Raw genomic sequence first — 13,564 nt, 5'->3', positions numbered from 1 at the left:
CATATACTTTTCCAGAGACAAGATGTGCAAAAAGGGCTTTAGAAATGATCAGTTTATAATACAATGAGGTACCACTTTCCTATCAAATTAATAACAATTAACAAATGTTAATACCAGTATTAACACTGTGTTAAAAATGAGTAGTAATATATGCTAAAACAAGTCTTTGGAAAACAGGCAATGTCTCTGAAGATATCCATTAGTAGTTTTATCAGCCATTAGTAGTTTTATCAGTTACAAAAGAACAGAGGCTTTAGAGTTAAGTCAGAGTTGGGTTAAAATCCCACAACTGCCAATGTCTAGATATGGATCTTTTCTTTCTTTCTTTTTTTTTTTTTTTTTTGAGATGGAGTCTCACTCTGTCACCCAAGCTGGAGTGCAGTGGCACGATCTTGGCTCACTGCAACCTCCGCCTCTCAGGTTCAAGCAATTCTCCTGCCTCAGTAGCTGGGACTCCCAAGTAGCTGGGATTACAGATGCCCACCACCACACCCAGCTAATCTTTGTATTTTTAGTAGAGATGGGATTTCATCATGTTGGCTAGGCTGGTCTCGAACTCCTGACCTCAGGTGATCCACCCACCTTGGCCTCCCAAAGTCCTGGGATTGCAGGCGTAAGCCACTGTGCCCGGCCTAGATATGGATCTTGAGTGTGTAACTTACTTTATTTGTAATATGAGAATAAGCCTAGTATTAATATCACAGAGTTGATGTATTCTTCTCATTTAGTCCTCTCATTTAACATGCTCAGCACAGAGCTTCAGCAATTATGTATTAATAATAGGATGAAATTGTACTGAATTTCTATAGGTAGAAAATGGAGGGGAGCATATTTTTCAGGCTGATGGAAGATAAAGAAATCATATAGGTGTGAAATTATATGATATATTTGGAAAATGTTTGGAGTATAAGTTTCATGTTGGCTGTAATGAAATCTGGGGGAGGAAAAGACATTTCACTAATTCATCAACACTTAATGAACACCTACTATAGACCAAGCACTGTGCCAAGTGCTACAGATGCTACCATATCTAAGAAATGATCCCTGCCCTTGAAGACATCACAGTTCAGGGGGAAGTTAGACAAGTGAATCAACGAGAGCACAGTGAGAAGTTCAGTGTGGCTAATGCATACAATATTTGGAGAAGCAGCAATAAGGGCAAAGTCAGGATATAATACAAAGTATCTTCAACACTAAGCTAAGGAATCCAGGGAAATGAACTAGGACTTTTCATTTAATTCCATGGGTTATAAAGTAGCCGTTATAAAGGTTTCTGTGGAGGCCACTGAAATGATCTAATTCTGTGTTAGGCAAGGAGTAAAGAATAAACAGGCTAGAACCCAAAGGCAGAGTTTTTTTTGTAAAACTGCCAGCAATGTAAGATACTGGCCTCTACCAGGGCGGTGAAGAGACAGAATGAAGCTAAGGGAGACATCAGTCATACCTAGCACAACCTAGACAAAGATAGGACTGAAAACTAACAGAAATGATTGTCTCCAGCAGGACAATGGTATGGGAGAAAAGGAGGACTATGTTTCATTTAAAAAGATACAACAACTTAATGTAATGTGGGTCTTGTTGGATCTTGATTCTACCCAGCCATATTAAGGATATTTGAATATGGAGTAGCTACTAATTGCTAAAGATGGATAAACTTATTTTTTAGAGATGTAGTATTAAAAAATTAGGATCATGATGTCTAATATTTGTTTTAAAGTACTTCAGGAAAAAGGAAAAAAAGAGACAAAGCAACTGTGACAATACCTTGACAAATAATGAATTAGCGTGGGGGATATTAACTATACTTATCAGTTAGACTAATCATTATATTAATTAATGTTTATGCTTGACATTTTTCATAATAAACCATGTTTTAAAATGAACTCTATTTTTAAACCCATTCTGTTTGATATACTTGACAGACTTTTACATGGAGACTAATTGTCTGCTGGAAATTTAGACCTTGAGTTAATATAGATTTGAGAACATCTGTACAGTGGTGATAGCTGAAGCTCTGGGGGTGGAAGGGATTACCCAGGGAGATGGTGTAGAGCTAGCGAAACTACCAACTGATCACCCAGAGGAAGGCCTCTGGTTTAGCGGCAGGTAGTGTGAGATAAAATGATGAAGTCAGTGAAGTCATGAGAGTGAGCCCATACCCAAGAGGGTGACATGTCTTATGCTCAAGAGCAGAAAGCTCTGCAAGGAAAAGCATCATCAAATAGGAATTAGAATATAGTGGGGTCAAAAGTATGTAACGAGGGACCAGAGGGAGTGGACACAGTGTTACTTTCCAAGAAATTCTGTAGTAAAGTGAGAGATGGCAGGGGTCACTGCTTAAGCAGGAAATAAAACTGAGAAGGGGCTAAAAAAGGATGATCAGAGAGGAAGATTACCACAGAAATCATAGCTTTATGTATCCTATGTAAAAGTTAAAATTAAATCTAAAAAATATTTCTCTAAACTCAACGGTCCTTGTAGTTTAAATCATCTAACTTTTCACTGGTTAGCATATCCTTTATTGCTAGCCTGTCCTAAAACCATTTGTCATATAGCATTAGGGACATGTCTCATGCTTTATCTGTACTTACTACATAGGAGATGCTAAATAAGTACTTGATAACTTTTGGGAGGAAAAGACTAAAGACGAATTCTGAGGACAGACGAAGATCGAAAAACTCCGTTCCTACCTCCTCTTTTTATAATCCAATGGCTCTAATGTGCCAAAATCTATTTGAAAATGGAATACTGAAATTGAACAGGTTATCACTTCCTTTAGTGTTTGGGTACAGACCTTTTGAGAGAAATCAGAATCTCCCATCATTTACTATGCTGCAGTGCTATAAGTCCACCTGGATAGGCAATGACACTTCCCACTGTGAGATGGTACCATAGGTACCAAGTTCATCACTTATAAAGTGAATACTGAAAAGGAGTCTGCAATGTCACAGGATTCAGAGGTTCTTAACATAAAAACAAAATTTGAAAGTCTAAATGTGCAACTGTCATCTAAAATCCTGATTAGAAAGGGAAAGGAAACCCTACCATTTTATTTCTAATTATTTTCTACTCTTTAATGAGTCTAAAATTCTGTTCTCACCTTTGACTTTGCAATGTCTTCTCTCTTTTTTGAATTCTTGAACATCAAATACAAATTATACTTTGTAGTTGTTTCTTATATAATTTCAAAGCAGAACCACCACTCAAAATTGAGTCTTTTTTTTTTCTTTTGACTTGAAATACCTTGCATATTTTATATAAGGAATCTTGTCCATCTCCTCCTGTGTCCTTAAAGTAGTCATGGGCTGGGAACGTTCGGTTAATATCCCGGGTGATAGCACTGTCCTGGGGAGACTCCTGTGGAAACATAAGGAAAGAGAGGTTTTAGTTAGGTTAGTTATGTAAATATTCAGGTTTACGCAAGGTCTTCTCATTTACACACTTTAAATGTTGTGGGGACATACATACATATATGCATGCCCATAGTTACTGCCTCTTCAGGCACCAACCACTCAAGCAAAAGCAAATGTAAAAGGGAAAAAAAGATGGAAGAAAAGCAACCCATTTCATCTATACATTTCCATATTATACTCCATTCTTACTGCAAAGAACTGCAGCTGCTGCCCTTTCTATTGTAAGATGGAAAATATGCTATTAAGAATGGATTTCCCATAGGAAAATACTCAAACTAATCGCAAAAGGAGGAGGTAAAGTGCTCCCAGTAGAAAAACTGCTGCATTAATTGATGCTTTGGAATGAAGCCCATATGCCAGTTTTCAAATGGAAAAGAGTAGTTAATTGGGGTTTGTCCTAGAGGCAAATGGCATAAGAATGCACAAAACAATCTACTCAGAATGAACCAGACCACCAAATGCCAAGGGATTCAAGCAGGCTATGGGAAAATATCCTTTGCTTTTTCCAATGGACAAAAACTGTTTCCTCTTCTACAATGAGTTAACTAAAACTGAACAAATGTCAATAATGTCAACAAACCTTTGTAAAATACACCAAGCACCCAGCTATTTCCAATATTCTCCCCTTGTTAAATTTCATTTGCTGACACAGTAAAGAACTGGAATACAGAAACATGATCTTCTATTTTTAACAATGCAGTGTCTTCATAGCTAAGACAATAGAGTTGATTCTCCTTGGTAAGAATACATCATAATCAGTATACTACCAAAGAACATGATACCTCTGTTTTAAGATGAAAAATGCAATTGCTGTTCTTCTCTTGTCCAATAATTTCTCTAGCCTTTTGGGTAATCATGTTCCCAAGGCCATGAATATTTTATGGTTGTGGGATCTGAACTAACTTTAAAGCCTATGCTCTTTCTTAAACAGTAAACTATTTATACCTTCAAGGAAGTCGCCAAATTGCTTTTCAAAGAGTTTGAGTGGCATATGTTACTTCTAGTTATTAACATAGTCTTAACAGTTAATGGCAGCTCAGGACTGTGGTGCTCTTCAACAAAAGGAAAAAATCCAAGGGATATCTATGACTACAGCAACTAATTACATGGTGGTAGCTTCCAGAATGAAATAGAGTTCGGTGTTGGAGGTACCTCCAAAAGTTGAGAAAGTGGGGGATAGAGGGAGAGCAAGCGAGAGTGACCGACAGAGTGAGTGAGCATGCGCACAGATTTTGGGGAAGGCAAGGTAGCTAGAACTGTAGGGTAGAGTGCTAGTGAGGAATAAGCTGAACAGAGAACTGAAGAGTTAGAAGAGGGGTCTCTATGAGACATGAATCATAAATAAATGACAAGCTGGATACTTCATCAAAATTTAAAAATCTTACTATTCAAAAAACTGTTTAAAATATGAAAAGTTAAGTCATAGGCCAGGACACAATACCTACAAAACATATTTGATAATAAAGTTGGAGACCTGTAATCCCAGCACTTTGGGAGGCCGAGACGGGCGGATCACGAGGTCAGGAGATCGAGACCATCCTGGCTAACACGGTGAAACCACGTCTCTACTAAAAAATACAAAAAACTAGCCGGGCGAGGTGGCGGACGCCTGTAGTCCCAGCTACTTGGGAGGCTGAGGCAGGAGAATGGCATAAACCCAGGAGGCAGAGCTTGCAGTGAGCTGAGATCCGGCCACTGCACTCCAGCCTGAGCGACAGAGCGAGACTCTGTCTCAAAAAATAAATAAATAAATAAATAAAGTTGGAGTTGTATCCAGAATATATAACTCTCTAATGAGAAAGACAATTTTTTAAAAAGTGGGAGGGTGTAAATGATTCAGGCGTTTCATTAAGGAAGATCTAACACATGGCAAATAAGCACTTGAAAAGATGTCAACATTACGAGTCCTCAGGGCAGGGCAAATTAAAACCACAATGAGACTCCACTACATATCTACAAAATGCTAAAATTAAGAAGTGTTGGCAAAGGATAAGAAACAACTGGAACTCCTATACAATGCAAAATGGTACAAACACTTTGGAAATAGGTTGGCAGTTTCTTACAACAGTAAACACATAATTACCATACAACCCAATGATTCCATTCCTAGGTATTTACCAAAGAGAACTGAAAATATAAATGCATGAAAAGACAAACTCAATGTTTACAGCAGCTTTATTTCTAACAGCCAAAACTGGAAACAATCCAAAGAGAGTCAGACGAATTTAGGAATTCTATAAAACAACAGAAGCTCTAAAAAATGCTAAGAATGATAGACTGTGGTTTAAGACAACTATGCAGGTTAGAAAATTAAATTGAGAATGGAGAGGAATATGGAAACCTTCAAAATATTTTGCATCAGTTACATCAATCATATCACACTGATGATGGAGATGACAACCCGAAAAAGGATACAGTTATTAGAGGTATGAGATCTGGGCTGGGCACGGTGGCTCTCGCCTGTAATCCGAGCACTTTCAGAGGCTGAGACAGGTGAATCACTTGAGGCCAGCAGTTTGAGACCGGTCTGGCAACATGGTGAAACCCCGTCTCTACTACAAATACAAAAATTAGCCAGGCATGGTGGCAGGCGCCTGTAATCCCAGCTACTTGGAAGGCTGAGACACGAGAATCACTTAAGCCCGTGTAGTGAGCCAACATCATGGCACTGCACTCCAGCCTGGGCAACACAGTGAGACCTGTCTCAATTTAAAAAAAAAAGAGAGAGAGAGGAGATGAGATTTGGAAATTCAACTGTACACAGGATGTAAAAAATGACAAAAAACTGAAAATACTCTATAACTGGGCCAGTTCTTGTCAATCTGCCATCCCATATCCATTAATCATGGAATTACAAGAGAATGAAGGGGCAAAATGTCCTTAAGAGAAGGTAAATTTGAAAATTCACACTCAATTTTTGATGCCTTCAAGAATGATAATAAATTGAGGAGTTCCATGTGGATCATTTGCTTAAAATATTTCGCCTTAGGAAATATGCTGAAGAACTTGGAATAAATTCATTTGACTTGCTGGAGGCCACATCATGCAAAAATGATGCAGAAATTCTAATAATGATAAATTTAGTAAGTTCCTATCAGAATGATATTAAATTTGAAAAGGTACTGAAAATAAAACACAGCAACATTATGGATGATCCCCTAGAGGAAAAAAGCAAAGAGCTTTTGCAAAATAGTCAAAGCAAGTGCTTATAAAATTAAGCTTTATACAACAATATATATTTCTTTTCTTTCTTGTTTCGCTCTTGTTGCCCAGGCTGGAGTGCAATGGAGCAATCCTGGCTCACCATAACCTCCACCTCCCCAGTTCAAGTGATTCTCCTGCCTCAGCCTCCCGAGTAGCCGGGATTACAGGCATGTGCCACCATGCCCGGCTAATTTTTGTATTTTTAGTACAGATGGGTTTTCTCCTGGTCAGGCTGGTCTTGAACTCCTGACCTCAGGTGATGCGCCTGCCTCGGCCTCCCAAAGTGTTGGGATTACAGGTGTGAGCCACAAAACCCAGCTGTATTCATTTCTAAGGAGTTAAAACATAAATGTAACTGATGTAGAGAGCCCGCCAATTCAACACACATAATACTATTCATGGCCAAACTGATCGAGTCAACCAAATACATCCTCTCAAGGAGGCTGTAGTTAGCAAAATGGCTTAACAGACAAGTTCTTATAAATGTACTTTTATAAATGTACTTACGGCAACAGTGCACAGATGGTGACTTTAAAAGAACACAGAATGAATGGCAAAAATACTGTCAGTTGTTATGTTCTGAAAATTACTGCTGTTATAACAGAGGTAGGTTTTTTATTTTTGATCAACTGGTTTTGTGTTTTGGCTAATTCATTTATCCCAAGAAAAACACCTTTAATCTCCAGAAGAAAACAAAAATGCAATAGGATTATGCAGTATGGACATCTTGCAACTTTTTCTATAAAGGGTCAGGTAAAAATTTTTGGCTTTGCAAGCCATTCAGTGCTGCAGTTTTCAACTGTTCCCTTGTAGAACACCCATAGACAATACGTAAATAAACAAGCACTGCTGTGTCCTAACAAAACTTTATTTATAAAAGCAAGAGCAGGCCAGGCACAGTAGCTCATGCCTGTAATCCTAGCACTTTGGGAGGCCGAGGCAAGTAAACCACTTGAGCCCAGCAGATCGAGACCAGCCTGGGCAACACGGTGAAATCTCATCTCTACAAAAATACAAAAATTAGCCGGGCGTGGTGGCACACACCTGTCTTAGCTATTCGGGAGGCTGAAGCAGGAGGATCCCTTGAGCCCAGGAGGTGGAGGTTGCAGTGAGCCAACACTGTGCCACTGTGCTCCAGCCTGGGCCATAAGAGAGAAAACCTGTCTTAAAGAACAACAACAACAAAAACGAATAAACAAAAGTGAGAGGCAAACTGAACTTGGCCCTGAGGTGGTAGTCTGTTAACCCTTGTTATAAGTATACTACAACACATAATTTGTTATGGTCAGCATGACCAGAGAGAAGATTTTCGTTATGATTTTAAATATACTAACATGTTATTAATTTTATACATGCTTTGCCCTCAAAAACTCTGTCACAACCTGCTACAGCTTGAAATGTGTATCTCTTTGAACACTTTCATACTTTTTCATGTAATAACAAATGTTAAAAATGTTTGCTGCATTTTGCAAAAGTCAGTATATTCCTGTATATGCAGCGAGTAAACGTTTAAATAAAACCTTGCAATTGTAGTGGTATATAGTCCCTGACATTTCAAGCAGCAAAATAAACAGTATATACAGCTCATAAATTATAAACACATAAAATGACACCCATGAGACTGGCTAAAATAAAAATACCAAATGTTGGTGAGGATATGAAATTACTGGAACTCTCAATGGTTGCTAATGGCTGTGTAAATGATATAACCATTTTGGTAAAGAACATAGCAGTTTCCCATAAAGTTAAATATATATCTAACTACCATGACCCAGCAATTTCATTCCTAATAGCCTCATGTGTAATAGCCCAACTAGAAACCTCAAATGTCCATCTATAGAAAAAGTGATAAATTATGATATATCCATCTAATGGAATACTACCCAGCAATATAAACGAACCTCTAATACATGAAACAACACATATAAATCTCAAAAACATTATGTTGAGCAAAAGCCCATGGTGACAGAAATAGAAATAGTTACCTGGGAGTGGGTGGGAAATCAAAAGAAAAAGGGCATAAGGGAACTTTCTGAGATGATAGAAAAGTTTACATTTTCTTTGGTGTTTACACAAATATAAAATTGTCAAAATTCATCAAAATGAACATGTAAGGTGTATGTTTATTGTATGTAAATTATAGTACACTCACAAAAACTGTAATCTCACATTCCCCACCTCCCTCCACCAACGTTTCTCAACACTTCTCTATTCTTGTGAATGGCAGCAGGTTTTACCACCTTGTTTCTGATTCTAGCTACCATGAATGATCACTGATCTTGAGATCTCTCTGCAGAGTATGGATTCTGTCTCTCTCTTTCCACTTCTAGTGCATCACCCAAAGGCAGACCCATGCTTCATCTTACCAAGACTAATATAACAGCCTAAATGATTGTCTTAGTCGCTTCGGGCTACTCTAACAAAATACTACAAACTGGGTGGCTTATAAACAACAGGAATTGTTTTTATAGTTCGGGAGGCTGGAAATTCCAAGATCAAGATGCTGGAATATGCAGTGTTTGGTGAAGGCTCGCTGTACGGCTCATAGGTGGCATGTGCTCACTGTGTTCTCATATGGGGCAGGGCAGCTCTCTAGGCCTCTTCTTTCTAAGGGCACAAATCCCATGCATAAGGACTTTGCCCTCATGACCTAAACACTTCCCAAAGGCCCCATCTCCTAACGGCATCACATTAGTGATTAGGTTTTTTTGTTTTTGTTTTTTTAATTTTTATTTATTTATTTATTTTGAGAGAGAGTCTCGCTCTGTCGCCCAGGCTGGAGTGCAGTGGCTCGATCTCGCCTCACTGCAAGCTCTGCCTCCCGGGTTCACGCCATTCTCCTGCCTCAGCCTCCCAAGCAGCTGGGACTACAGGTGCCCACCACCACACCTGCGTAATTTTTTGTATTTTTTTAGTAGAGACGGGGTTTCACCGTGTTAGCCAGGATAGTCTCCATCTCCTGACCTCGCGATCCACCCGCCTTAGCCTCCCAAAGTGCTGGGATTACAGGTGTGAGCCACCACGCCCAGCCATGATTAGGTTTTAACATATGAATTTTGGGGGGACATAAACATTCAGACCATAACACTGATCTTCCTTTATCTCTTTACTTCTACCAGCACAACTGTGTCCGATTAATTTTCCTGAAATGCATGGACCAATCACATCATTTGCTGGTCATAAACTTTTATGAGTCATTATTACTATGCACACAGGAGGAGGAAGTCCATGCCTCCTTCTCCATAATGACCGCTTCACAAGTAGAGTGAACACCAATCTGATTTCAGAATACCACTTGAACCATGTAGTAAGTAGGGTCACTGCTGCAAAAGGCACCCAGGACATTCTGCTCTCTCTCAAACGCATGATGCAAAATCCTGAGGATCTGGGGCATGCTGGGGGAAGACTGGAGCATTAGGAAGAGAAAAGCCTTTAAACCCAGACATATATTCAAGTCCAATGTGCTGCTGGTGGCTCCCAGTTAACAAATTAAACCTTGTTTTCCACTTGTCGCTCTTCCTTGTGTTTCTATTTCTTTGAAAACTTAAAGAGAAAAAGGGGTGACTGGCATGGCAGAATTTGGGCATTGTTGGAAGTAGGTCTATTTAAAACCATACTCTAAAATATCAGCACTTCTTAAATGTATTCACTAAGCAAATACTGAGAATTAACACCTCATGCTAAAATCCAAATCTCTTCCCCAAACATAAGCATTATAATGATATACCTTAGTGCATTTTAAAGGGAAAATCTAACTTTTGGCTTTCTTAGTATAATAAAACCTTTTTGTTTTCTTATTTTAATAAAATTGTTTTGCTTTTCTGTAATAATAATACTGGAAGGAAAAAGAAGAATTTTACCATTCAGATATAACCATGGGTAATATTTGGCTGGCATATGCCAAACTTTTTAGGTTATAACCATTTATTTTTATAAAATGATTTTAGAAAATATGTTTTTGCTAACTACAAAATATTGCATCTTTTCATATTATTTGGCCATTATCCCACCTTAGTATTTTTAATGCACAGTAACCTGTCACATGGTCATATCATAATTTACTCTGCCAAAATCTCCAGCTTTGGGATATGCAGCTATTCTACCCCTTTTGCTATAAACAAGGCTGTAAAGTAGAGCAGTGATTCTTAAGGGAGAAAAGACAGTTTCCACAAACACTCCATTTCCCTGAAGATACAGCATAATCCTTGTTTTTGGATTTTGAGTGGTCCTGCCAATTTGCCCTTCAGAAAAGTTGTAACAATTTACAAACCACATTGATACCACTCTTACAGCAATTACTCTGTTCTTGAATAGTCATTTGTATACTTGTCCTACGCTCCTTCTAGTCTATAAGAATTGAATCTAAAGTTGCAAAAAATTGCACATAAAGTTTATTGACTCTATCCTATTCTAACTGCAATACATGATTTGCTGTCAACATTTAAAAAGGTATTACCATACATACATTTGCTTGCTCTGCCAGTTGAGAGGGCCTAGAAGCAATAACATCCAGTAGCAAGGAGCACACCTAGCATCTATATTTTGGTATCTAATTATCATTTACTAACAAAAGGAACGAACCCTCCTTGGAGAAATGGCTGCTTCTAGGACTAGGGCAGATAGCCTGGAACATATTGTATTGGCAAAAAACAGGAAATTGTCTCCCTTCACCCCCACCACAAAGAAAACAAACCTACATTGATAGGGGTATGCCAAAGGGACACGGGAGCCAAGTGAAAGAGTTCCCAATCAATGGTCAAAGCTGGAGTAATTTTAGCAACAAAATAAACTGGGTTATATAAGTATAAAAGAAACGGCCAGGCTTGGTGGCTCACGCCTATAATCTCAGCACCCTGGGAGGCCGAGGTCAGGAGTTCAAGACCAGCCTGGCTAAAATGGCAAAACCCCATCTCTACTAAACATACAAAAATTAGCTGGGCGTGATGGTGGGTGCCTGTAATCCCAGCTACTCAGGAGGCTAAGGCAGGAGAATCGCTTGAACCCAGGAGGCGCAAGTTGCAGTGAGCCAAGATCGTGCCATTGCACTCCAGCCTGGGCGACAAGAGAGAAACTCCATCTCACACACACACACAAAAAAAAAAAAAAAAAAGGAGAAGAAGAAATATCTGGCTGGGCATGGTGGCTCACATTGTAATCCCAGCACTTTAGGAGGCCAAGGCAGGAGGACTGCTTGAACCAAGGAGTTCAAGACCAGCCTGGGCAGCATGGTGAAATGCCGTCTCTACAGAAAAATAAAATAAAATAAAATAAAATAATTTTTAAAAATTAAAATAATAATAATAATAAAAAACCTCAACAAAACAAGCAAACAAAAAACACAAAAAAATTAACCAGGCATGGCGGCACATGTAGTCCCAACTACTCAGGAGGCTGAGGTGGGAGGATTGCTTGAGCCTGGGAGGTCAAAGCTGCAGTGAGCTGTGATCGTGCCATTGCATTTCAGCCTCTGTGACAGAACAAGACCTTGTCTCCAGTCAATCAATAAAAGAAATATCCAGGAGTCCATACTTACATAAATGACTGAACAAATAAATGGGGGAGAAGAGACAAATCCTCCACGCAGAAGAATCCCAAATAATTTATGTAGATACTTCACCTTCGAGGAAGGAGAGCAAAACTCCCCACTCCTTAAGTGTGGGCTGTGCACAGTGACTTCCTTCAGAATAGTACAGTACAGTATAACACAGTGGGAAAAAGAAATCTTATGGTGGAGAAAACTGACAAAGATGACTTTGGCCAGATGATTTAGGTCAAAAGCAGTGATATCACACTGACAGCATGTACCTTTGATGTCATGAAAATGGCGCTTTACCTCTGTATTATTCCTCCTCAAAATTCATGACTTCATGTCAGACAAATTTCACTTGAGGGATATTCTACAAAATACTTGAACAGTATTTCTTAAAACTGTCAAAAGTCATTAAAAACAAGGCAAGCCTCAGAAACTGTTACAGTCAAGGGGAACCTAAGGAAATATGAGGACTAAATGTAATGCACTATCCTGGATGGAATCCTGGAGCAGAAAAAGGATATTAGATAAAAACTAAAGAAATGTAAACGAAGTTTGGGATTTGGTTAATAATATCTTGATATTGTGTTATTAATTATAATAAATGTACCATAAATACAAGGTGATAATAATAGAGTTAATAACAGAGTATACGGGAATTCTTTGTACTATTTTTACAGTATTTCTGTAAATCTAAAACTGTTCTTAAAAATAAAGTTTATTAAAAGCAAAAAGATATTACCTCCTTATTCTACAATATGGAAATTCAGACTTAAGAGAAATTAAGCCACCCAATTTCACACACCAGAACTTATTAAAGCACTCAATAAAATGCTGGACTAAATTTGTGCAATAAAATTGGTGTAATGAACATTGTGGATATATGCTCAATAGTAATCACAGGTAGGCTCTGTTCTTGTAATTTATTTACAGGTGATTTCTTTCTTGTCCCCAATTATGGTGATCTTTGAGTGTGTACAATAATACAGTGGTGAAGCTCTATTACTTTCTTAAATTTGAAGGCTCTCCTAAAATAGATTATGCAGATAAAAATCTAAGGAAATAGTAACATTTGTGCTGTTTTCTTCTCCCTATCTTGGTTTTAAAAGTCTTCCATTAGTTAAAACCACAGTGGTACCACATTCTGTAATCTTTCTGGATGACTATTTTTATACCTTACTGTGAGAATTGGCTCACTGTGTAATTTCTCAGGATCAACAAGGTACTGGGAACTGTAGGAAACCCTTTAAATACACACCCTTTTGTAAACTCAAGTTGAAAAATAGAAAGCTAAGAATGGCAGGAAGAAAAAGAAAGTACCCAAACAAAGAAAACGCAGTGGAAGGCTGCCATGAGAAATAACCAGCACAGGGAAAATTATTATTTCCAAAGTAGCTTGTTGCCCAAAGAAAAAGTT

At 38.4% G+C, this 13,564-nt stretch overlaps 1 protein-coding gene across 3 annotated transcripts in view; it reads right to left on the bottom strand.

Annotated features, from left to right (window-relative positions):
- RABGAP1 (RAB GTPase activating protein 1) overlaps positions 1-13,564 on the bottom strand; it is a 170,834-nt gene that overhangs the window by 38,508 nt on the left and 118,762 nt on the right. For all 3 annotated transcript variants that reach the window (XM_008006338.3, XM_008006337.3, XM_008006339.3), the window contains one exon: positions 3,244-3,357. In XM_008006338.3, the coding sequence (XP_008004529.3) occupies positions 3,244-3,357 (114 nt within the window). The remainder of the gene's footprint in view (positions 1-3,243; positions 3,358-13,564) is intronic.

Source organism: Chlorocebus sabaeus, chromosome 12, assembly GCF_047675955.1.
Source record: "Chlorocebus sabaeus isolate Y175 chromosome 12, mChlSab1.0.hap1, whole genome shotgun sequence".
NCBI classification, from domain to species: Eukaryota; Metazoa; Chordata; class Mammalia; order Primates; family Cercopithecidae; genus Chlorocebus; species Chlorocebus sabaeus.
Note: the sequence above shows the minus strand (reverse complement) of the source record. Positions and strands in the feature narration are given on the sequence as shown.